Raw genomic sequence first — 23,327 nt, 5'->3', positions numbered from 1 at the left:
TAAAGATTTGTATTTTTGAGAATAATTTTTCTATTTACTCTATTAATGTTTTTGTATGATCTCCCGCGACCATGACTCATCCAAACTTTCAATTTTTTTTATAAGTTACAAGTTACATATTTATTTTTACTTTTCTTTTAAAAAATAAAATAAAAAGTTAAATTAAATTATAAAAAAATAAAAGTCTCATTTTTAATAAATTAAGCCAGCTAGTTCTTAACTCTTAGAATTTAGAATAGGTCTTATTCTTAGACCTAGAATAAGATAAATAAGTAAGAGTTACTTATTAATTTTAAAGTTTTAAACAAATGTTTTTTAAGTTAGTAGTAGACAAGTACTAAAGTAGAAAAACTCTGTCACATTTGTTCATCACTCAATTTGATTCAGTACTAATAAAAAATGCCGTTAGTTAAGCGATCGATAGAGCCGTCTGCCATAAGTCATGGAGCAATTGGATCAGATGTGAGGAATGAGCTAGAATGCGTTTCTAACAACACGTTGTCTAAGATCATCAAACAACTTGGTTCATTGAGCAAGCAGTCGGAAGATCTCTTTGCTGAATTGTACGTTGAAACTTGTACACTGGCAAATAGAACGACTAATTTAGGCAGAAGAATTGATGGTCTGAAGCAAAAAATTTGCCAGTTGAATCCTATTGTTGAAGAAGGTATGAAAATAATTTATATTATATTATAGTATTAATAATTAATGTATTATTTTGAAATTATTCTTATCATAGTTATTGTTATATTTAAATATAAAAAATTATGAATGCCTTGATTGTATAAATTTTAATATACATATGTTAGATTATGAATAAATTATAATATACATATGTTAGATTTAACTTTAAAAATACGCCCTCAGCCTTAAAGCTTGAATAAGTAATGGTGAGGTTTTTAAGTTTTGAGAAATAATAGAAAATAAAAGTTTTTAAAAATTTGCTTGCCTATAATATATTACTTAACATAAGATCTAATGATATAATGCTAATTAATAATTTATATAAAACTTTACTTTATTCTAGTTTCTCTGCAAGAAATTAATCAACGCAAGCCATTTAAAAGTGTCATGTGTCGAGACCAACAGATCATGCTCAGATCAACTCGTCCCCACTCAATTGCTGAAGTCTACAAGATGTGTGAAATGCCTCCAGCACTCAATAAATTGGATGTCTTCAGGTCAATATTTATTACATATATTAATTTATCTAGCTCAAAATTTTGAAATTTGAATAAATAAGAGGCTTCATTGTAGAGGATGTTAAGAAAAACATGGTTAAAATGATTGGATCATTCAGAAAGAAAGATTGAAGACTTTAGTAAAAATTTGCACAATCTTTTAAATTGGATAAAAAAAGATTTGTGGGTTGAAAAAGAATCATAAATAACTACAAAACAAGGAGGATTGGATGGAGCTGATAATTTGAAGACATTGTGAGCAGACACATGAAAAAGTGGAAAGAGAATCCGCTACATGTTTGACCAGAGAGCCTCTGTGTTTGCATTCACCTTGGATAAGGAGTTTGGTTCAAATGATTTAGAGGATGATTTATTCATACTGTACATACATTTGATTTTAAATATTCAATACTGTATAAAACTTATTTAACTATTAACCATTTTTAAATCTTGCAAACTACAAAAACAAAATGCAATCTACAATTAACTTTATGCATTTTACTGGTGACTTTTTAAATTGATTTTAACAAAATACATGCCAATCTTATCTTGTTTGGATTTCATTTGATTTGTAGTTGGGGTGGGATGCTTGCTGTGTAGTGTTTTGCTGTAGATGTAGTGTTATATGTATGGATTTTATAGTTTATAAATTTTGAAGCATTTTATTTATTTATGTTTTATATTTTTAGTTTATATAATCTATGAAATTTAATCTCATGGCTGTATAAAAACAAATTTGAAAATTTCATTGTTAAAAATTGTTGGTTAAAAGTTTTTATAATGATGCAAATTGATTAATGTTATTAAAGGACAATGTTTGGATGAACTGAAAAACCATTTTAGATGATGCATGATCATTCTTAGAAATGAATAAGGGAATGATTGAGTGAGTGAATGAATGAGTGAACGAATGACAATCATCAAAAAAAGATGCTGGTAGTTTGTTGGTTACTGTGTAGTACATCCTTTGAGTCATGTTTGCTTTATAACATTTAATTACATTTTTTGCTGAACAAGTGTATGCCTGTATGTGCAATAGTAAGAAAAAGAACAAAGGTTTCAGCTCAACTACACATTTAAATTCACATTGTACTTGATTTGAAATATGTATATGCATCTTACATCTATGTACTAGCAAATAATTCTCACTCATATATCTATATATATTGTGTGTTTGTATTTATTATACATGTAGATGATTTAATGGATATACAATATGGAAAAAGATTGTTGTAGATGCAATATATACGGTGGCAAATTTTGTCTGAGATATCTATGGCTTAGTGTTCATTAAGCTTGTGTTGAGGATGTCGATTCATCTTCCTAATAAGAACAACAAACTCAGCTTTAAAAACTTTTGATGGCTGGGGCAGAGAGGTCTCCATTAAACTAGGTACACAATGACAATGGTAGCTCATCGTTGTTTCAATGGTGGAGAACCAAAATATCTACGAGAAGTTTTTTGTATTAAGATAAAAGTGGGGGGTGTAGGATTTGTTTTGTGGGCAGCTTGATCAAAATTGATGATGATGAAAATTATAAGATGATTCAAAACTTATACAAAGAAATGAACATTTGACTTTGACTGTTGGCTTTTTTGTAATTTAATCATTCTGTTAGATGATGTTGTTAGAATTTGCTTATCATTTTTATCTTTCCAGAGAGGATGGCATGGACAGTTTGAAGTTCTATACCAATCCGGAGTACTTTGCCGAACTTTGGTTTGCTGAAATGAAGGCCGCTCAGCACCAGCAGAAAAAAATTAAACAGAAGCACAGTCAACTGGTTGGTAGATTTTTATCTCCCATCCATTTATAATATTTTCATCGTCCTCTTCACACATTGTTTATATTTTCAGTTGCAACTATTAATTTCATTTAACATTTTAAAAAATTCAATCTTCATTCACTAAAAATATATTAATATGGCTTGCTTGTAATTGTTGACAGAATTGTATTAGTAATTTTTTCTATAACAGAGTGATCTGATGTTTTTACACTTCATTTTGTTCTTGTTTAAATTTTATTACAATTTCCTCATATTATTTCAATTTTTTTCATCTTAAGATTTATTTTTACATTTATTTAGGTAATTGCTAACAGAATTTAATGGATTGCCATCAATTTTAAATTTGACAGCCTTAGTTAGGCAATTTGATGTTTGCATTGTTGTTATTTATTTACAACTGATATGATACTAGTTATGCTGTTAGTATAATGCTTGATACTAACATGCAACCTAACTAACATAATTAGAGATCAAAGTGTAACAATGCACTTAGGGTTATGATGGGAGCAAAATGATGTTAGGTCAGCACTTATTGTTAAATTTTATTAATGAATTTTCAGGCAACAAACCAGAAGCCAAAAACAGTGCGAACACCAAAGAACAAATTGGATGAATTCAAGGAATTAAGACATGGGCCTGAATTTGTTGAAAGACCGAAACGACAACTGCAGAACATTCAGCGGCATGAACAACAACAACAGCAACAGATCATTAACTACAACGACAGCATGAATCACATACAGAAAAATCATGAAACACCTTTCAACCCAGCAAGGAAACCTTCAGATAAGCAGAAGAAACCTCTCATCTTACACCCCCAGCCATTGAATGAAATGAGTAGCACACCAAATGATGGTCTAAGATATGAATCTAGTGAATTTAACAAAGACATCAATGAGATCAATGCCATCAACCAATTTGAACACGTATGTTACCGTACATGAGTCAACATTATTTCTGTTTATTATCATTTTTATGTTGATATAGTAAAAAAATAAGATGTATAAAATTTGAGGTGCAAGTTTGCCTTAATTACAGTTTATTTCATCCTATTTCTACAAATTATTTTGCTTTTTGCTATTGAAGACCATTTAAATATCTTAAATAACATTAACTTTGTAGAGATAGATTATTTTGTTGATAGAAGCACCTGTGAATTATGCTAGTTGCAAAACTGTTTTGCTGATCAAATAGGATATTTATACGTTGTAGGCCATAAGTTGGTTCGTTATTTGTGTTCTTATTGAAATGTTTGTTAATTTTAATGGTGTCCAGTTGTAATCTATTGAGAAGTTTTGGAGATCATGACGCTGAATGAAACTTGAGATGGATAGACTATTTTATCATTAGACACAAATGCTGTACTGACAGAATTGATGGAAAATTTCAATTGAAAATAATCTTCCAACTAATTTTCTATTTGTTCATTTTACATGTCAAAGGTTCAACATGAAAAGATGCGCATGGCTGATTGTCGATCAAATTCTGTCTCTCAGATAGCAGCAAGTCGTCCTTCAGCTCCTCCTCCGGCTCCACCCAGTTCTGCGACACTCAAGAAACAGTCTTCCATCAGCCAAACTGCCATTAACAACAACAATGCCAACAACTTTAACGTGGTTCAACAGTACCAACAAATGCAGCAGCAAACTTCTGTTACGTCTCCATCTGATCAGGAGTATTTAAAGGATGTGTACACACCACAGCAACCGACTGACTTCATCCCATCAACTCCTACGTCAGCATCAATAATTTCGTCATACAAACGTTCAGAGCTTCCCCCACCACCCAGCCCACCGTCACAAGATCAGTCATTCGACTTCCACAAATTACTAAGCCCCACTGCTATGCCCCCACCGCCAGCCTTCCTAACATCCAACCAACAGCCTCATCAGGACAGTGACAGTTCTCTTCTCCCACCTCCTCCTCCTTTGCCTGACTCCTTGCTCACAAAAATGTTGCCATTTCCAAATACTAGTAGCGTTAACGCAGCTGAAAATAAAGACGAATCTGGTAACGAAATAAACATTCAGTCCTTGAAAATAGCAAACTCCCATCTTCAGCAACCTGACGAGGAATTAGTGAATTCCAGTTCGACGACGACAACTGAAATGAATGTGGATGGTCTTGTGACAGCTTCAACCGACAGTCAAAATGATGCAGAGGCAAAAGTTGGGGACAAAGGTCCAATAGTGCGAGACACCAGGTCTGATCTGTTGTCTGCTATTCGAGAAGGTTGGTTTTCATGTTCTATTTATTATTTGTTCTGGCTTCAAATCTTTCTGCTTTGTTTTTTTGAATGCTTCTTTTTTTAGTTGTTTTATTTCAGTTTATTAACAACAACTTAATTATTTATACTTTGTTAAATATGATCAACTATTAAACATCACAGGCATTCAGCTGCGTAAAGTGGAAGAGAACAGGTTGAAGTGTGAACAGAAGCACACAAAGAAGGGCGGGGCACTGGATGTTCAGTCCATCATGGAGGCGGCGTTTGAGATGAGAAGGAAAGTGATGGAGAATGCGGATGATGATGAAGATGATGAGGAGAATAACTGGAGTGATTAATTTTGTGTATACATAATTTTCGAACGCTGTTGTTTGTGTTTGTGTGTGTGTGAAGTATACTTAGGGATGAAATGTGTTGTGTGCTTGTATACATGTTTGTTTGCCAGGTGCTATTAAATTCATTATCATATTTTCAGTCAGTGTCATCATGATTATTATGAATAGTTTCAGTTTTGTATCTACATCGTTTTAAATATACTAAACCTTTTACCTTGGTAGTTAAATTATCTTTACTTTCTGGCAGAAAAATGTATTTTTGACTGTTTTTTTAGTTTTGTTTTTTACTGTTTTTTGTGTGTTCATTTTTTATTAATGCTTCTATTGTAAATTTGTTATTGTAATGTTAAATTTAAATTTATACTTCTTGTAAAATAGTTATAAATGAATTTGAGGTCAGCATGGGAATTCTTGCAGATTCATCGAGTTAGAATTCCATGTGGCCAGTTTTTAACATTATCAACGTTTATCTAAGGGCCGTTTAGTTAAAATTATGGTTGGTCTGTAGCATATATTGTGTACAGTGTATAATAGGAATGAATCTAATGACATTTATCTACAAATATTAAACCCATCTAAATGATTGCTAGAGTTTGAACTTGTTCAACTTAGTTGACTGAAAGAAATTTCATTCACTCTAATTCATTATTTTGCGCTAGTAGGTGCACATCATTATGTTTAGCATGTTGCATACTAACTACTTTTATATAAGAATATCATTATTTAATTTGTATTACGTCGTGCCTTATTATATAATGTTCTAGCATGTTTCAATCTAACGTTTCTATTTACGTTTGCAAGCCTGATATAACCTTAGCAACTAGTTGCCAGTTATTTTTGTCTGGGAGTTTTTAAGCATTTACACGTTTGAGTAGCAATGTACCAGTTGTATAAATAATCGATTTAATGATCATTAATATTGAGTTATAAATGTTTTTTCACGTATTATTTTTCTAAATCATGGGATGTCTTTTTAAATATTTTTTTTATTATAAAATTTGTGTTTATAATTCAACAATGATTTTAAAAACTCTACAGAACTAAAAATAGTTTGCTCAGTTAATTTTATTTTCTCTCATTTTGTTAAAAATTTTCATTATTTTGTCTTTTTTACTGACGTCTATTGGTTATGTGCGTTTGTGTGTGCGCTCGTTATTTTTATGAGAGGAAGCGACTGCTTTTTTGAATGTTTTCGTAAGAACACATCTCTTTTTCGATTATTTTTGTCTTCGATCATTTTCGTCTTTGCCTCACAAGTGCAGAATGCACGCTGACGAGGCAGATGAGTAAAATGAATCACGATGCTTGTTCTTTATTTACTTTAAAAAGAATATTTATTTTTAAATTGATTGTATACTTTTGTCCGTTGTTAAAATATTAATGTGCATAGTTTAAGAAGAGTAAAATATGCCGTTAAATTAAGGTTGAAATGAATAACGAACAAACGTTCCTTTTTTGAATGTTTTATCCATTTTCAGTATCTCCAGTCTGTAGTTCAGAACGCTTACATGTCCGTTCTTAGTCAATTTATTGATCAACTCAGCACCACTTCCAAATCGTTCGATCTTTAATTGAGCTTCATTGAGGGTTTTAGGCGTCAGTGTTACTTCTTGATGGCCTGTTCATGTGCTCACCATGTTCAAGTTTTTATTGTGAAGATTGTAGTACATAATAAAACAGTTTAACGATCAAATTCTACGCAATATATTTAGTGCTTCAACGAGACTGATGGCCACATCGTTTAATTCATATTAATCTCGATCAATAAGTTTTACCCAATTGGTTTGCTAGAAATTCAACTAAAATAATAAATAAAAAACACGTGATGAAACAAAATGATTTCAACCAGAAAAAAATAAGAAGTTTTATTTTATTATTTTCATACTTTCAAAAAGTTAAACTTCAAAAATATTCTACCTAAATACAAATATCTGTACAAGAGTTATTAAAGGACAAAATGACATAATACAACATATCACAGTCATGTAATCGTTAGTAGATATGCAACATCTTTCTGCAATGTGCTGCAGATTCCGCATTTTAATGATTAGTCACAACGAAATGTTCGTTTGTAAGAATAATTAACATATAAAACGATAAACATTAAATTATGATTGTGTAAAAGATAAATAATACAATGCATGGCACAAAAATTAGTTTCAATAACATCTTCCAATGTCTTCTCTGCACATGTCCGCTAGTGTGTGTGTGTGTGTGTGTGCGTGCGTGATGCACGTGTCAAAATCAACTTGCTGTTAACACAAGTAATTGCATCAACATCACATTAACAGAATAACATTTATTCAACATCACATTAACAGAGAAACGTTCATCAACATTGTTAGAGTTTGGCAAACAAATTGCAAAGGGGACTATTTTCAACATAATACTAAAATTTCACATAGTTTAAATAAATATCTGCCATTAATTTGGAAAAATACAAATGATTCAGTCAAAAGAAGTTTTTTGAGGTCTAGCTGATCAGGTCATCTAAAGTTGTATGCTCATTTTCTTCTCTGAAATGAAAAATTATCAATTTATTTATTTTTTTATTTATTTAAAGAACTGGGAGGCCAAAAGTTATTACTAACTTGTACGTACAGTCTTTGTAAGTTCACAAAACAATATAAATATACATACAAAATATGTATACATTCATTTACATACACTTACATATGTTCAGGCACGCAAAAAGATTTAAAATATAAATGACTGTTTTAGCAAATACATTTATAGTAAGGATGGATAAGTGAATAATAGTATGATGTGCTTGGAAAGTTTAGACTCAAGTTAATGAAGAATTCCAAGATTTTTATGAAGTTTGATTGAAATTTTCTATTTGCATTTATTTACGACGATGATAGATGATTAACACCGAGACTTTCCATGAAACACACATTTGTGAGCATATTAAGGAAAAAATAGTGTACCTCTAACAATGTTGCAACAGACATATGAAAGCTATCTTGAATATCAAAATATATTAAAGCTGAACAACGCAACAAAAATCTAATGACCATATAGCGCCACTAACACCAACAACAGTAGTGACTTGCTAACCAAATAGCAAAAATGTTTGATGCCGCAGCAGATATCAAATAATTTTTTCTTAAAACAACTTACTTGGAAGCCCAAAGTTCGGCTAGTCTGATTTTTATAGACATCGGGTGTTGTTCCCATAGGGTAGACCAGCATACGAACTGTTGACTTTCCTCTCTTTTCATATTCGTACGAGATCAACTGCTTCCAGAATCCGTCATTTGGTCGTATTACATGGCGCTTTTCTTTCAACATGAAGTAAGCTTCTCTTAATGTTAAATTCTCATACTTCACAAGATATGCTAGACAAATGGTAACCTGAAAAGTAGTTGATTGTTTTTATTGATATACTTTAATTAAATTATGAAAAAATAGGTGCTGAGTGTGTGATGAATACTTTCAAAATTATAAAGAATTCATCTAATATTTAAAACATCAAAAAATTCAAAAATTAACTAATAAAAATATCTGAAATATCTTCAATGTTACTAAAAAAGTTGATAATGTTAATTAGGTTCATGAAGATGGAACAAAAATATGCTTGCAACAACTATATAAAAAATTGTCCAAATTATGACTAAAATGTAAGATGAATCAAAGCCACTGACTGAACGACTAATTCCTAATGCACAATGGACCAGACTGCTGGCGCCTGCTTGCTTTGTTGCATGAATTAGATCAGCACATTCGTCAAAATGTTGGTTTATATTGGCAGTTGCCACGTCATAAACTTGTAGGTGCTTCACTGCGACGCCTGGTATATCAACTTCTGGTATTTCTAGGGCAGCATTGATGACTGTTGTAACATTTCGTTTTTGAATCTTCTCAGGTGAGAGCGATTCAAAATCACTTAAATATAAACCATCACAAACAAACGTGATATCCATTTGTTTTAAAACTTCAGCTTTTTGAGGACCCAGCAAATCACTGTTGCTTGGAATTTTACTTATTTCCTGAAAAATGTTTGAGATGTTTAATTTCATTGATAAATTATTCAAAATAAGAAAATAAGTAGATAAATTTAATTAATCTAATTATTGAATAAATACAAAAATGAATTTAAACAATTGATTAAATTAAAATATTAGATAATTAAAATTTAAAATGTGTGAAAAAATTCTTACTGTCGTTGCCATTATTTTTTGTGATGAAATTGTGTTCACTGTTTCTATTATTTTTAATAGCTAGAGAATTAGAGACCAAGCTAGATCTAGTAGTTGTTACTAACATTAAATTAATAAAAAACTAACAAGTGCTAGAACAGCTCAGCAGAAAGGAATAACTTGGTGCCTGGTAAATCAAAAATTTTTAATTTTGGGATCAGCCCAATACAAAATGATGTTAACAGTTAATAGAGATTAGTAATAGATTAATTAATTTTTAATTTCAATTTTTAAAAAATGTGACTTTCATATTTTAGTGTGCAAGGGCAAAAAAATAATAACAAAACATTACCAAACCGAAAATTGTTATATAATAACAACAACACAAACCTACCAAAAAAAGTAATTTAGATAACTTTAATCAAAAATTTAGAAATTTCTTAGCCAAATAAAAAACCGATAAATAAATAAAGGTAAATAAACAAACCGATCAAACTGCAAGCAAAACGGCCTCAATATTCGCTTAGAGATGGGCTGATTTACCGAAAAATAATCGGAAGGGAAACGATAATCGATACGATACGGAAACAATGATATGATAGCATTTAACGTGAAAACAGGTATAAAATGTATAAGTTCTCGTCGACACGTGCTCCTGCTACTATATATACCATCAAAAAACAGAGTTAAATAAATATGGAAAAAAGTTGTTAGTATTTAATATATTCTTTGGATACAAGTTTTATAGTTTGTTCTACATATTTGGTTGAAGTCATATGTAATAATATAGATATATATATATATTCTAAATTGTATGTTTTAAAAGTACTGAAAAAGAGCTATATCATTTTGCATTATTGTGCAACGCCTGCTGTTCGTGACTGAATAAAAATATCATTAATTGTTTAAATGTTTTAGCTGGCAAATTACATAGAAGCACTGAAAAAAAACACTTCATTTTAATGATATTGTTTTAATCCTGGCAATAATTAAGAAAACTTTATCATTACTGAACTAGTTTTTACTTATTGATCACCACACTTTTATCGATCACCTCACTAACTCACTAAGTCATCATTTAGTCTATTAATAAGTCATCAAACATATTAATACTCATTAAAACTTTTTCACTCACAGGCCTAGCCTTTATTTACCGATCACCTCACTAACTCACTAAGTCATCATCTAGTCTATCAATTTGCCGTTACTTCATTTTATTTTCCATCGTCAATTATTTTTCTTTTATTTCTCTTATTATTATTATTTATTTTATTCTAATATATTTTATTTTTCATGTTTTATCATTTCTCTTCCTCACTTTTTGTATTTATTTTCTCACTTATTTGTTTAATTTTGTTTTACTGCCTTGCATGTTGTTACAGTTTCTGCGTCTGTCAGATTCTGATTTTTAAAGTATAATAATAAAAAAAAATGTTGGGTTTACGATTGGTGGGAATGATAGAAGAACATTAAATGCTTTAGTTAACTCGTAAAATTTTATGCCGTTGAATAAACATTTAAATTTTAAATAACGATTTTAATGTTAAAATAATGAAACATCGTTATAATAAAATAAATAAAATTATCCTAACACGTGTATGTGTCCTAAAACGACACTGATAAGAAATTTCTGCAAATCACATCCGTCCTATCATATAGCAACATAACAATTATTATTATAACAAACATTATCTCCGACTTAAAAACCTTACATTTATAATTGGCCTACATAAAAAATGTAGGATTTTTTAAAGTTATTTCTGGATAATACAACTAATATGCTGAAATAATTTTTTTCAAATATTCTTTAAAAGAATTAAAATTCAAATACGTTTAAAATATCAAAAAAATGCTTTGAATTGATTGAAAATTTGAACCGTGGCGGATTTTGGAAAGGGGTCGGGGATGGCGCTGATATAGTAAAATAAGCTGTTAGTTTTTTTACTAGATTTATGTAGTACTCAATTTCCTGAGCAAGAAAATATATAATTTGATTATGGAAATCCCTACATTTTTTGATATATAGTGTTATGAATCAACCGATCAGTTATCATTATGCATAACCTAACTCGCTTTATAGTTTGATTAATTTTTTAATGTGGCGCTGATAGAGTAAATAAGGCTGGTAGTTTTTTTTTTCTAGATTTATGTAGTACTCAATCTCCTACGCAAGAAATTATATAATTTAGTAATGGACGTGCAGACGTTTCCTAAACATAGTATCTTAATCGACCAAATAAGTTGGCATTATGTCTTAAGGAACACACAGCATAGTTCAATTTTTTGGAATGTGGGGCCGACATATTGAATTAAGCTGGCATTTTTTGTTAAATTCATCTAAGGGAGCCATGACCCTTCATTTGGCTCCCTTTTGCTAGCAGTATTTTTATAAAAAGTCTGTAAAACTCAATCTTTATTCAAAAATTCACCAAAAATGATGTGATAGGCAAAAAAAGTCCTCAACCAAATTTTAGCCACTCTAGTACAAATTTGGTTAGTTTCATGATTCCTCCATCAAATTTTAAAGTTCAAACATTTTTTTAAATTTTTTAGATCCGCCCATGTATGTGAAAAATTTCAACCATCAGTTATAAATTTTAATCATCATTCTAATCTTAATCAACTTAATTTTTGAACATTCAAACATTATTAAAATACAGCAACAAAATGATGTTCAAAAATATTCAGGTATAGCATCAATTATTAAACTTTTACGTCTGAATAATTTTTCCATTCTATCTTTTTATCTTTAAACAAACACGAGCTTGAATAATCTATATATTCCGATTTCCGCTTGAATAATCTATATACTCCGATTTCCGTAAAAGACTTCGACACTTTGTTAATTACACAATTGTTCACACAATGTTCATACATTTTCATTCCAATCAATGGATTAACAAAATTTGTGGAGAATGAAAAAATTTCGTTTCTAATTTGATAAAAAAATGTAAAGCAGACCTATCACTACACTTTTGTTCGATTTTTTGTGGAGAGATTACCTAAATGTAAAGCTTATAATATAAACAAAGAGCAGAAAGCAAAACAAGAATTTGTTGACACTGTCATTTCAATAAGAAAAACAATGAAAACCGATCCCACCAATTTTAAAGAACAATTATAAGCGATCTGGTTCAACCGAGCCAGCAAAGCCTGGTGGAGGCGAATGAAACGTTGCCTGGTTAATCCGCTGACATGATGATTGCGTCAATATGCTCCGTGCATTTCGCTGGCTCGAATTATTTTTCTTCGCGCGATTCATGTTTACATCGGATTCAGTAAAAAATTTTCTGTTTGGGATATTTTATATTAGATACATGTTTTTGTTAGCTAATCGCTTTTATTGTGAACGGATGTGCACGACAAAAGTTTAATGGTTTCATGCTCTTCTCAATCACCACTTCATGACATTGTTATACGTAGATCAATCGGGGTAAGGTTTGTACGTATTGCATGTTACCTGTACATTAGCGTACGATAACATGCAGGCATGCTTCACGCATCCACACTTGGTGACCACGATGACCACGCACACAACAAATTAACACACCACACAAACAGCAACACATCAAATACAAAGTGGTGTAGGGTTACGGATAGAATGGTGCATTAATTCATGCATTCATTGTAAGCCAGGTAGAACATGAAGATGAATGAAGTGATAGCGGTAAATAACAGGCAGATTAATTAGATAAAAATAATTACATTACAATAACATATAAATTTTTCCCAGCATTATTTAATTTAATTTCTTATTAATCATATTATCGTTGTTAAAATTTTAATTGTATTTTTTATATAATATGTTGATTTTTGATTATTTTTATTGATATTGTCCTTAATATTAATTAACATAATAATTATTGATACTGTTATTATTCCGGCGTAAAAGTTAGTTTTTAAGTAATTATAGCCGTCAATCCAGGTAAAAAATTAATTACAATCGTTGAAACAATAAAAAATTATGAAAGACAACGTAATAAACTGTTAACTGTCGATTAGTATGAACTAAATATTGAATAAATGAATAAACTTGAGATTCAGCAGCGATGTTCAGCAACCGCCATGCTTAATAACCGCGTGCACTGGGAATTAATAGGAGGAACAGAAAGCAATAATTTACGAGACATCAGATGAGAAGAATCACGAGACTTTGAACTGTCAGTTAATAAAAAAATTCACCTGTTGTAACTCCTATCTGCATATCTCAACCAAACATCATTGTTTCCCAACTCACTCTGTGTGCTCGTGCTTGCGCGCGTGTAAGCTTTTGTGTATTTGTGGGCTATGTTTGTGTATGTGTGAGTTTTTGTGTGTGAGTTGGGTGTATAAGTGCGAAAGTGTGCGCGCAAGTTAGAAGGTTGTATCTGCTGTTGTTTGCAATTCGCAATTAAAATTTTTATTAAAATATGTTTGTCAAGAGGGGGAGCAGAGGTGACCGTACCAGCATGCTGCTTTGATGATATCCAAAATATTTGTGTAGCCTACTGCGTAGATTCAAACGCACATACGCGCATACCCACATTCACACATTATTATGCATACTAACATACACACATGTACAAACAAACAACGAACACACTTATGAACACGCATGTGCAGTACATACACATACACACCTCCCTGCGACACAAGAAACACACTCCTCAACGAACAATCAACTATTCGAGTATTCCCAATACTCAAATGACAACATTGCAAAGGCTTTCATGTCTGGTAATTAATTATTTTACCGTACCTTGAATGCAATATACATACATACATCCCATCACATATTTCTTACATATTTATTCACATGTTAATTATTTTTTCATCATTTTTTTATTGTCACTTTTAATATCGTATTTAGCTAATTTTTAAATCAAATTAATTCATTTGAGGGACATCTGGCAAATTTTCAAAAAATTGAGAATAAGTACAGACAGGTCGGTCGGGCTGATTTCCTCTGCATGCTGCCTGAATGACACACACGCGCTGCGGTCTAACTGCACAAACCAGGATTGTGTGTTCGGCGTGAAGTTACAAAACAAAAAAATCTGAACGTAATGAAGCTGAACAGTTGAGACTAGTGGACAATCTTGAAAGAGTGAATGAATGAGAGTGAACGAAGGAGTGAGTAAATGAATGATTGATTGAATGGATGTAAAAATGAATGAGTGAATGAAAAAATATAAAATAAATGAAAATTCGATCAAAAGAACATGGACCAAGTGAATGTAACTTTAAAGAAGTCACCGGCATGCATGCATGCATGTGTTTCGTGCATTGCAGACATAAATAAACATGAGATCAGTGCAACAATAACATGATTGGCAGATTAAACACGTTGCTTGACACGACAAATGCGTAAAAATCAATGAATGGGCTACAAATGAACAAATGAACTACAATAAACTATTGTAGGGGTGGGCAAGGTGTGTGTGTACTCGTGCGTGTGCGTGTGTATGTGTGTGTGTGTGAGTGTGTATGTGTGTGTGGGTTTGTGCAATTGTTTTGTTTTGAAAGTTTTTTTAATGAATCTCAACAATAGATTTTCAAATGCACCTTTGTTATTAATTCAACCATTGTCTTTTATTAAATCTTTAGTTTGATTTTTTACAATGGACTTATGAACGAGCAAAAGTTGTTGTCAGTTTCATTCTTCTCTCTCACTCACTGAGAACCGTGGGAAATATGGGAAATACGATGTGAAATTGTTTTGAAATGTTTTGTGCAATTCAATTTGCGGCTATCAACTGAGGTTTGAGTGAAATTTATTTATTTAGTTAAGGATTGCGAACAAAGTTCCACTTATGAATTGAAACACACAGTTGCCAGCTGTTTTATAATTTATTTCAGTGTTAATTTTAATGTTCGTTCGGATCCAATTTATTTCACAAAGTCATTTTCAAAGATGAAACTTGCACCGAGCCAAATGCAAAAAGCAATCGATCGACACGTGTATATTTAGGCTGTAGCAGTAGGGTTCAGTCAGACAGAGACGGCACTAGATGTATCGGAATGTAGTGCAATTGGTCACACACTCACACGTGACTTCATACAAATCAGAGGTTAACATCGATTGTGATCACTGCTCCATGCAACAGATAACATCTTAACTGAACTTCCAATAACAACTGCACAAAATTACAGAGCAGCATTACAATGAAACAACGCACACGAACATTATATCACCGCACAGCAACAACTTTAAAAACAACATTACAACAACATAAGGACAGCAAAATTACAACACCCTAAGCATTGCAACCACATCAACAACATTACAGTCAACAACAGCAAAAACACCGAAACAACTTCCCAACAACATCTACTACCAAATACAAATTAAGTTTTGAATTTCAGTAAGAACAATGAAAAATCTCAGTGATACAACTGAGATGATGATGATATTAAAGAGCAAAACATACAATTAACTAATCATTATTAATGTTTATGATAGTTAAATCACGTTATTGTTAATTTGGTTTTTATTTTTTCATAATTATTTTTAATGTTGACGACCATTCATTTATTTATATCATTTAAAAATTTAACTTGGAAAGCATGGATTGATATTCTAATTGGTTCTGAAATTTTCAAAAACTCTTTCTATTTAAAGTTTTAGTAGAATATTTGTGGGGATCTCCAACGTTTTAGTCAAACAAGTACTATAGTTTAATTCTTATAATTTTAAATCTATGATTTCAATTATTAATACATATTTTATGTACATGTAACTTCTGTGCAACTGAAAAATATTTTCAGAAATCAATGATTTGATGGACCAACATCCTTGGTCAAATACTGTACCAACGTAACTTTCGCTATTATTCAACAACATTGAAATAAGTTGAATTAATTGATTAGTTCGATTAATCAATTAGTAAACTTTGATTCAGCTGTTAATTATTTGATGTTGCAGTAACTAGGAATAAGAATTATCAAAACAATTTACACAGGTTTTGATCATTTGTTGCTTTGCGGAACGTTAACTTGGAAGCAGGAAGAAGAAAAGTTAAGATAAATAATTTATTTCAACACAACTACAAAACTTTTTATTATTCAAGTGCATTTGGTTAGAGAAAGAGTTGTCTGAAGAGCCTTTGAAATGAAAAGTGATCAATTCATGCCTGACTTTATAAAATACTGATTAGAAATAAGAAAAAAGGACATTGCAAAAACACGTGATTAAAACTTCGTACGATTGTCTCGACTGATGAAAATTTTAAAAATAAAAATGAAACTTCACACAAAATAACTCTACAAATGAAACTGTATATGAAACTTCAAAAAATATAAACAAATTTGAAATAGTTTGAAATGGAAAATTTTTTTGCAAGTGTTTTAAGATGTAGATGAAGAGAGTGTGTGTAAGCGGTCGTGCGTCTTAATGTGTGTCTTCATGTTGCTGCTGCTTGCAGATTTCTTGCCGCAAATTTTACAAACGAACGGTTTGATTCCCGAGTGTGTCAGTTTGTGTTTGTCCAGATGTGCTTTCTGTGTGAACCTCGAATTGCACTTGTTACATGCAAATGGTCGTTCCCCGGTGTGGGTCAGTAGATGAACTTTCAAGTTGCTCAACTGGCCGCATACCTTCTTGCAGTATTTGCATTCGTACAAAAACTTTCCGTTCACTTTTGGCAGATCGTACGGCAAAGAAGCGTGGCCTTTAAATCTTTTGTTGGTGATTGTTGACTGATCATTTGATTCGTCGGAATTTGGCGATGGTGGTGTGTTGATGTGACTTTCATTCGGTGACTCCTGTGGTGACGGCTGTGTTGGCAGACAACTGGCTGAGGGGCTGACCAGATGATGAAATCCAACATTTTTGAAGTAACTGTCGGGTCGACTGAAGCTTGTATATATTCCCAGATCTGCAAGAAAATATACAAAATTTTAAATAAACATTTTAAAATTTAAAACTGAATAAATTTTTGACATCTTTAATATTAAATATTTGTACATGTAAAAGTCATGTTTCAGTCAAAAACTTCGTTACAATAAACCTCCCAAATTACATATTAGTGGTTAAATTTGGACAACTTAATCTAAAATTCCTCTTATTGAACTGTTATTCATTAATCGTTTTTTATCGCTCTGGATCGGCATGTACAAGAATTTGAAGGTGACCAAATTCATAATAAGAGAATAAACGAAAAGAAAATAATTACTAAATAAAAATCTTAAAATGTTGAAACAAAAATATTTTTGTTGTACAACAAAACAAACAAAAACATGCTTGCATTTGAAAGCATAGAGCAGAGTCAAGGTTGTTGTGTCTTAAAATAAGAGGCGAGTACCTAATCACTCAAAGTTTTGTACTCTGGTCTTCTCATTCAAACTCTTATGTGTGTGCGTGTGCGTGTGCGTGTGTGTTGTCTGTATGTGTGTATGTATGTCTTTATTATCATTAGTAATGTTCGGTGGCAATTGGTTTCAAGTTGGCTTCAAGCAATCAAAATATTTTATATGAAGTATGCTAAAAATGTATAAATTAATGCATTTGCATTTATGTACTGCACACACATGTGCACATTTGTGTATGCGCTGTGTACAAACCTTAATCTAAATGTGCCTGTATTTAGTTATTTTTTAATATCTTTATGTGTATTGCAGTTTGTAAGTTTATACAATACATGTATGTATGTGTACGTTTTTATACTTATATACATAAATATATTTGATGAAACATTGTAAGTGTGGTTCTGCGTATGTCAGAGATGCAATAATAAAGACTTTAAAAAAATTTGATTAAAAGTTTATTCTTAGTAAATTAAGTTAGATTATAAAATCTACTCAATTATTTTTGACTGGTTTCGCACTTTGTTATGTGGAAAGTGAACTTTTCAAAAAAGAAGTAATAAATAAATAAATAAAGTAAGTTAACACAATTATTCTCAAACTGATTTGATTTAGTAACAAAATCAAATCAAGGAATTTTATAATTTATTCAATGAGTTATTTGGAACAAAAAAATTGATACAACAAGCAGAAAAACAACATGTAAAGCTGTTAGTGTTGTAGTTTGTTACGAAATGAACATTCAGGTGGCGGATATGACGGAAAGAGTTGTTAATTCCAGAGGATCCAACTAATGCTTGCATTGATGGTAACGGATTTCAATCGGGAAGTCAGTGGGGTGCATCGGTTTGCTAACAATCTTTGATGTTGCGTAACAGGGTATCTATCTTGAAACAACTTATCACTAATGATATCTCCTCATTCGTACTTTGACTGTCTCGGAGCACAACAGCACACAATTCAATAAACACGTACGATGACGCAATTAATGGAGTTTCATTATTGACGCTGAAAATTTATTAACAGTTAACACATGCTCCGCTTTGAAGTTTCTGTCAATTGTTTGTCGTCATTGGCACGGCACACGCATAAACAAAATATGCGATGTGAAATTTTGAATTTCGCTAATGTATTTACTCAACTTTTTAACATTTTTGAAAAACATCACGTGTGATCCACACATCTACACACACTCATTCACACACACACTCATTCACACACACACACCACACACACCAACACACACCAACACACACACACTTAATACATGAGATCATAGTTAGGCGGATAAACATTGGTATGCAGGGCCCACACAACATCTAAGTATGCATACAATGTGGATAATTTTAAACACTAACAGTGAATGTAGCTGGAGTGAAGAATCCTGTGCATATATTGAGGATGGAACCAAACGCGCAGTTCAGCTCCTTGCAGAATGTCCTCAGTGGCAAAGAAGTAGACGAGGTCCTGGAACTGACAGGCCAGCAAGTTGTGGCCTCTGGTCAGACTCGAGAAGGAAACAAATCGCATCCAATTGCTGGCTATCAAGTTCGATGTGTCCAGGTAGTGTGAGATCGTGATGGACTGGGGAGAGGAGAAGATCTGTGTGGTGATGGAAATATTGATGATAATTATATGCAAAAAACTTAACATTCAAATATTTCACCTACCAGTCTTAACCAACAGTAGCTAATCATTTAACCAACCACAACCACACATCCAACCAGCCACAACTACTCACCGGCCACAGATCACTTCGATAGCACACTCCCCTTTTCAAATTCAACATCTCTCCCTCTGAAACAATCCTTCCCTTCAGAGGTCCAAACCTTGAGCCCTTCATTATCGGCTTCGTCGTCCAGACGCCCATCTGTGGAGTGGTTTTTGAATCCATAATGAAGAACTTGACTTTTAAAGTTGATTACGCGCAAGAAACAACACAACATTTTCACTAAAAGTTGATGAAGCTTTTGGAATATGAGTCTTTTACGACATGCATTAAATAAAATAGATAAATAAATTTATATATATGTTTATAAACACATGTATAGAGAAAGAGTAAAAAAAGAGAGAGGGAGAAGAAGAGAAATATTATTCAAGATAATGTTTAGCACATTTCATGTATTTAAATAGCATAGTTTTGATATAGTTTCAATGTGGCATTTGATAATGCGTCTGGTTGCATAACAGTCCATTGCCTGGTGATTTATGAATTTATTGAATAAACTCGCCTCTGTTGGTGTGGTGTCAAATTCATAATTTTCGAAAATTTATGAAGCTGTCGCCTGAAAAATAAGTGGCCGCTGTGTTAATCTGCACAGGACGCTACGTTGCAAGGTTTTTCTTATTTAGCGATGAACGTTTTAATTTATATTTTGGTAAAAATGCTTATTAAAACTTTTCCATACTATTATCAATTTCTAGATTTCCACCTATGCTTGTTGGCAGTAAGTTTACAAAATATACGGCTTTGCAATGGCACATCCCTGAACACCGAATGGAGCATTTGAGGAAATGTTATGCAACACCACGTATGACGCGCCTATTCAATCGACTCACCATGGGAGGCACACTAAATAATTTCCACTCTGTAGATTTGCATGTAATGTTGATAGAGGTTCATCAATAAATCTTCTACAAGTTCTGGACATCAACTCGTATTTTTTTTCTAATTTATTTAATAATCTTTCTTGCGCTTTCGACCTTACTTATAAACACGTGAACGTGTGGATATGGCACAAATTTAACCAAAAAACATGGAAAACAAAAATATTTTCCAATAAACATACATAGATTAGGTCAAAATGCATATTGGAAGACTCAATGCAATGAACTTTCAACAATCTCACCTAGTTCAATACGACGAAATGAAATATAGCTATCTACTAAAACAGCATAAAACATGAATTCTGTACTTATTTTGAGTAATTGGACTTAATTTGTTTGTTGAAAATGTTTGTATATCACAAATTTATTTGAATCTGTAACAGTGCTGACAACAATATAAAGTTGTGTAATTAACCAAATCAAAATAATTCATTCAATTTACAAAACTAAAATATGTAAAAACACAATCAATACATCAAAACTCACCGTGTTGAAGTTGGACGATGATGGGTGAAAGATTAGTCCCTGAGGTAGGGTGGTGTAAGAGAGGGTGGTGCCGTAAAATGAGGGACTGACCCTTCTCTCTTGATCTTCTATCTTCCATGTTGTCCCAATGATCCAATCTTTTTCCGTTGGCTCTCTGGTGCAGCTGAGGAACTGAGACGATGGCGATGATGATGATGATGCATTGGTTGTCGATGATGATAACGATGACAGGGAGGAAAAAGATGATGGCATTTCACTAATAATTTTCTTAAATAATTTTTCTTGTTGACTTTTAAGAAACCGAAACTCTCCAACTGATTGGAAAGAAAGAGAAATACTTTGTCCCACTAATTTATTAATGTACAATATATGACCTACATTCAAACTCTTCATAACCCTATTTAAACATTCAATTTTTGTTTAACTTCCATAAATTCCAATCTATTTAAATACTGAAACATAATATAAAAGTTTACTTTCAATAACCAATAAGCAGCGGTTTCTAAAATTAAAAATCTACTGACCAATAAGATGATAGCATTTAAAGGAGGCGGAGTTATAAGTTGAGATCGAATGCTCAATTAACGGAATTGCTTTGTTGTGTTTTGTGCTGTTTGAATGACCGTTATTGCTGCATCTGATGTGCAAACTTGAATTGTGAATTTGTCTGTATGTGTGCTAATATGTCTGGTGGTATGTGTTCTTGTTTGTCTAGTTGTATGTGTTCGTGTTTGTCTGTTGGTACGTGTCGATACCACTTGTTTCTAAAGACGTTCACGTTTATAATCCGTTTACAAATTCTATGAGAAATATTTGCAAGATGTTAAATCAATTTTTAAAACAAGTCTCAGAAGATGTTTGAACTAAAGCCATTTTCTGAAAATCTGGGATGGTGAAAAAGTTAATGATGCACTATAAAGCCAAATTCATTTGAGTTTTTAGCCAACTTTCAATTTTATGATAATTTAATTTTAGAAGCACGCGTCAATTTGTTGTTCATTTAATTCAAAGATACAAAATTAATTCTTCGCTGCTAAATGGCTTATCCTTTAAAAAAATTTGACAGCATTTTTTAATTTTTCGTTACGATTAATATTTCAAATTTTGAAAGAAACACAAGCCAATTCTTTTTAAAAATTTACTAAGTGTTTTTTATAGATCACCCTGAGTTTTTGTTGAAAAGATTTAACGATGCGAAAATCTAAAATATGTTTGCAACAAACATGCGAGATCTATATGTTTCTAACAAAGAAATTTGTGTATGAAGCCATTTAAAAAATATAATCTAAAAAGTAGAAAAGCATTATAAAATCTAAGAATAAAGCTAATGAAAATCCGTCATGAAAATAAACAGTTTGAAACTGAACCATATGATAATTGAACCAGCAAACAAAATTTACATAATTCAATTCACTCAATTAAAAATTTTTCAATAAGAAATTCTTGCTCTCTTCCACACACCACACAAACACACGCGCGCGCGCGCACACACACACTTAATCACATTTTTATATTTTTATTTTTTTAAATCAGCCAAGCAACAACTTCCAAGATTTTGTGCAAATAAATTGTTTTTGTTGTTATTGATTTTGTTATTATTATTTATTTATTATACTGTTTGCGGTGATAAACTAATTCTAAAATGTATATGTGTGTTTGTTTACTTGTAAGTGTATGTGAGTTTGTCTATTTGTTTGCGTGTTTGTGTGTGTGTGTTTGATAAAATTGTGGGTTAGGGTTGCACACACTAACCGTTAGTGTGTGTAATTATATGATAATAAATTTACGTATTGTTTCATTTGTGTATTGTTTTAAACAATTTTTATTTAATATATTAGTGGTGAGGATTGAACATAGGGAACAAATAGTGAACATGTTTACAAGCACAAAAAAATAGAACGCTCTGAAATTTAGTATGAAATAGATAGATACTCACCCGCACACACAAAGTTACATAACACCTCGCGTTAGGACTGTTAGATACAAGTTCTTTGCAATAAAAAGCATTTATTTATTGATCATTTTATTAGAGGGCTGCCTGGCTTCTTATCGATGGAAACCATTAAGAGGTGAGAACATGCATATTAGATGTGTAGCAACCGACGCAATGTTATAACTTCAATGTCTACATTGTTCTCGAAATATTCATAGAGATAAATTTTTATTCAATGATTTCAATCAGCGTTTCGTTTTAGTAGTGTTTTAGTTAATAAATTTAAACTTGAATAATTGTATTTGCATTATTTCAACAAATCCATTGAAATTTTATCACATCACT

At 31.7% G+C, this 23,327-nt stretch overlaps 3 protein-coding genes across 3 annotated transcripts; 1 reads left to right on the top strand and 2 right to left on the bottom strand.

The window, feature by feature from the left end:
* Window positions 1–399: 399 nt before the first annotated feature.
* On the top strand, window positions 400–2,999 carry HELRODRAFT_62339 (hypothetical protein; the record flags this gene model as incomplete). The annotated part of the gene is made up of 3 exons (XM_009011060.1): window positions 400–667; window positions 1,028–1,181; window positions 2,843–2,999. The coding sequence occupies 3 exons, from the start codon at window positions 400–402 to the stop codon at window positions 2,997–2,999; spliced, it is 579 nt and encodes a 192-aa protein (XP_009009308.1).
* A 4,268-nt stretch (window positions 3,000–7,267) lies between these two features.
* On the bottom strand, window positions 7,268–10,169 carry HELRODRAFT_93352 (hypothetical protein). The gene is made up of 5 exons (XM_009011059.1): window positions 10,075–10,169; window positions 9,695–9,860; window positions 9,179–9,523; window positions 8,655–8,888; window positions 7,268–8,047 (listed from the first exon to the last, which is right to left on the bottom strand). The coding sequence occupies exons 2-5, from the start codon at window positions 9,704–9,706 to the stop codon at window positions 8,036–8,038; spliced, it is 603 nt and encodes a 200-aa protein (XP_009009307.1). The 5' UTR covers window positions 9,707–9,860; window positions 10,075–10,169; the 3' UTR covers window positions 7,268–8,035.
* Window positions 10,170–16,610: 6,441 nt separating this feature from the next.
* On the bottom strand, window positions 16,611–21,458 carry HELRODRAFT_184834 (hypothetical protein). The gene is made up of 4 exons (XM_009011058.1): window positions 21,050–21,458; window positions 19,698–19,826; window positions 19,315–19,558; window positions 16,611–17,529 (listed from the first exon to the last, which is right to left on the bottom strand). The coding sequence occupies exons 1-4, from the start codon at window positions 21,440–21,442 to the stop codon at window positions 17,000–17,002; spliced, it is 1,296 nt and encodes a 431-aa protein (XP_009009306.1). The 5' UTR covers window positions 21,443–21,458; the 3' UTR covers window positions 16,611–16,999.
* Window positions 21,459–23,327: the final 1,869 nt, after the last annotated feature.

Source organism: Helobdella robusta (genome assembly GCF_000326865.2).
Source record: "Helobdella robusta unplaced genomic scaffold HELROscaffold_1, whole genome shotgun sequence".
Lineage (NCBI taxonomy): Eukaryota > Metazoa > Annelida > Clitellata > Rhynchobdellida > Glossiphoniidae > Helobdella > Helobdella robusta.
Note: the sequence above shows the minus strand (reverse complement) of the source record. Positions and strands in the feature narration are given on the sequence as shown.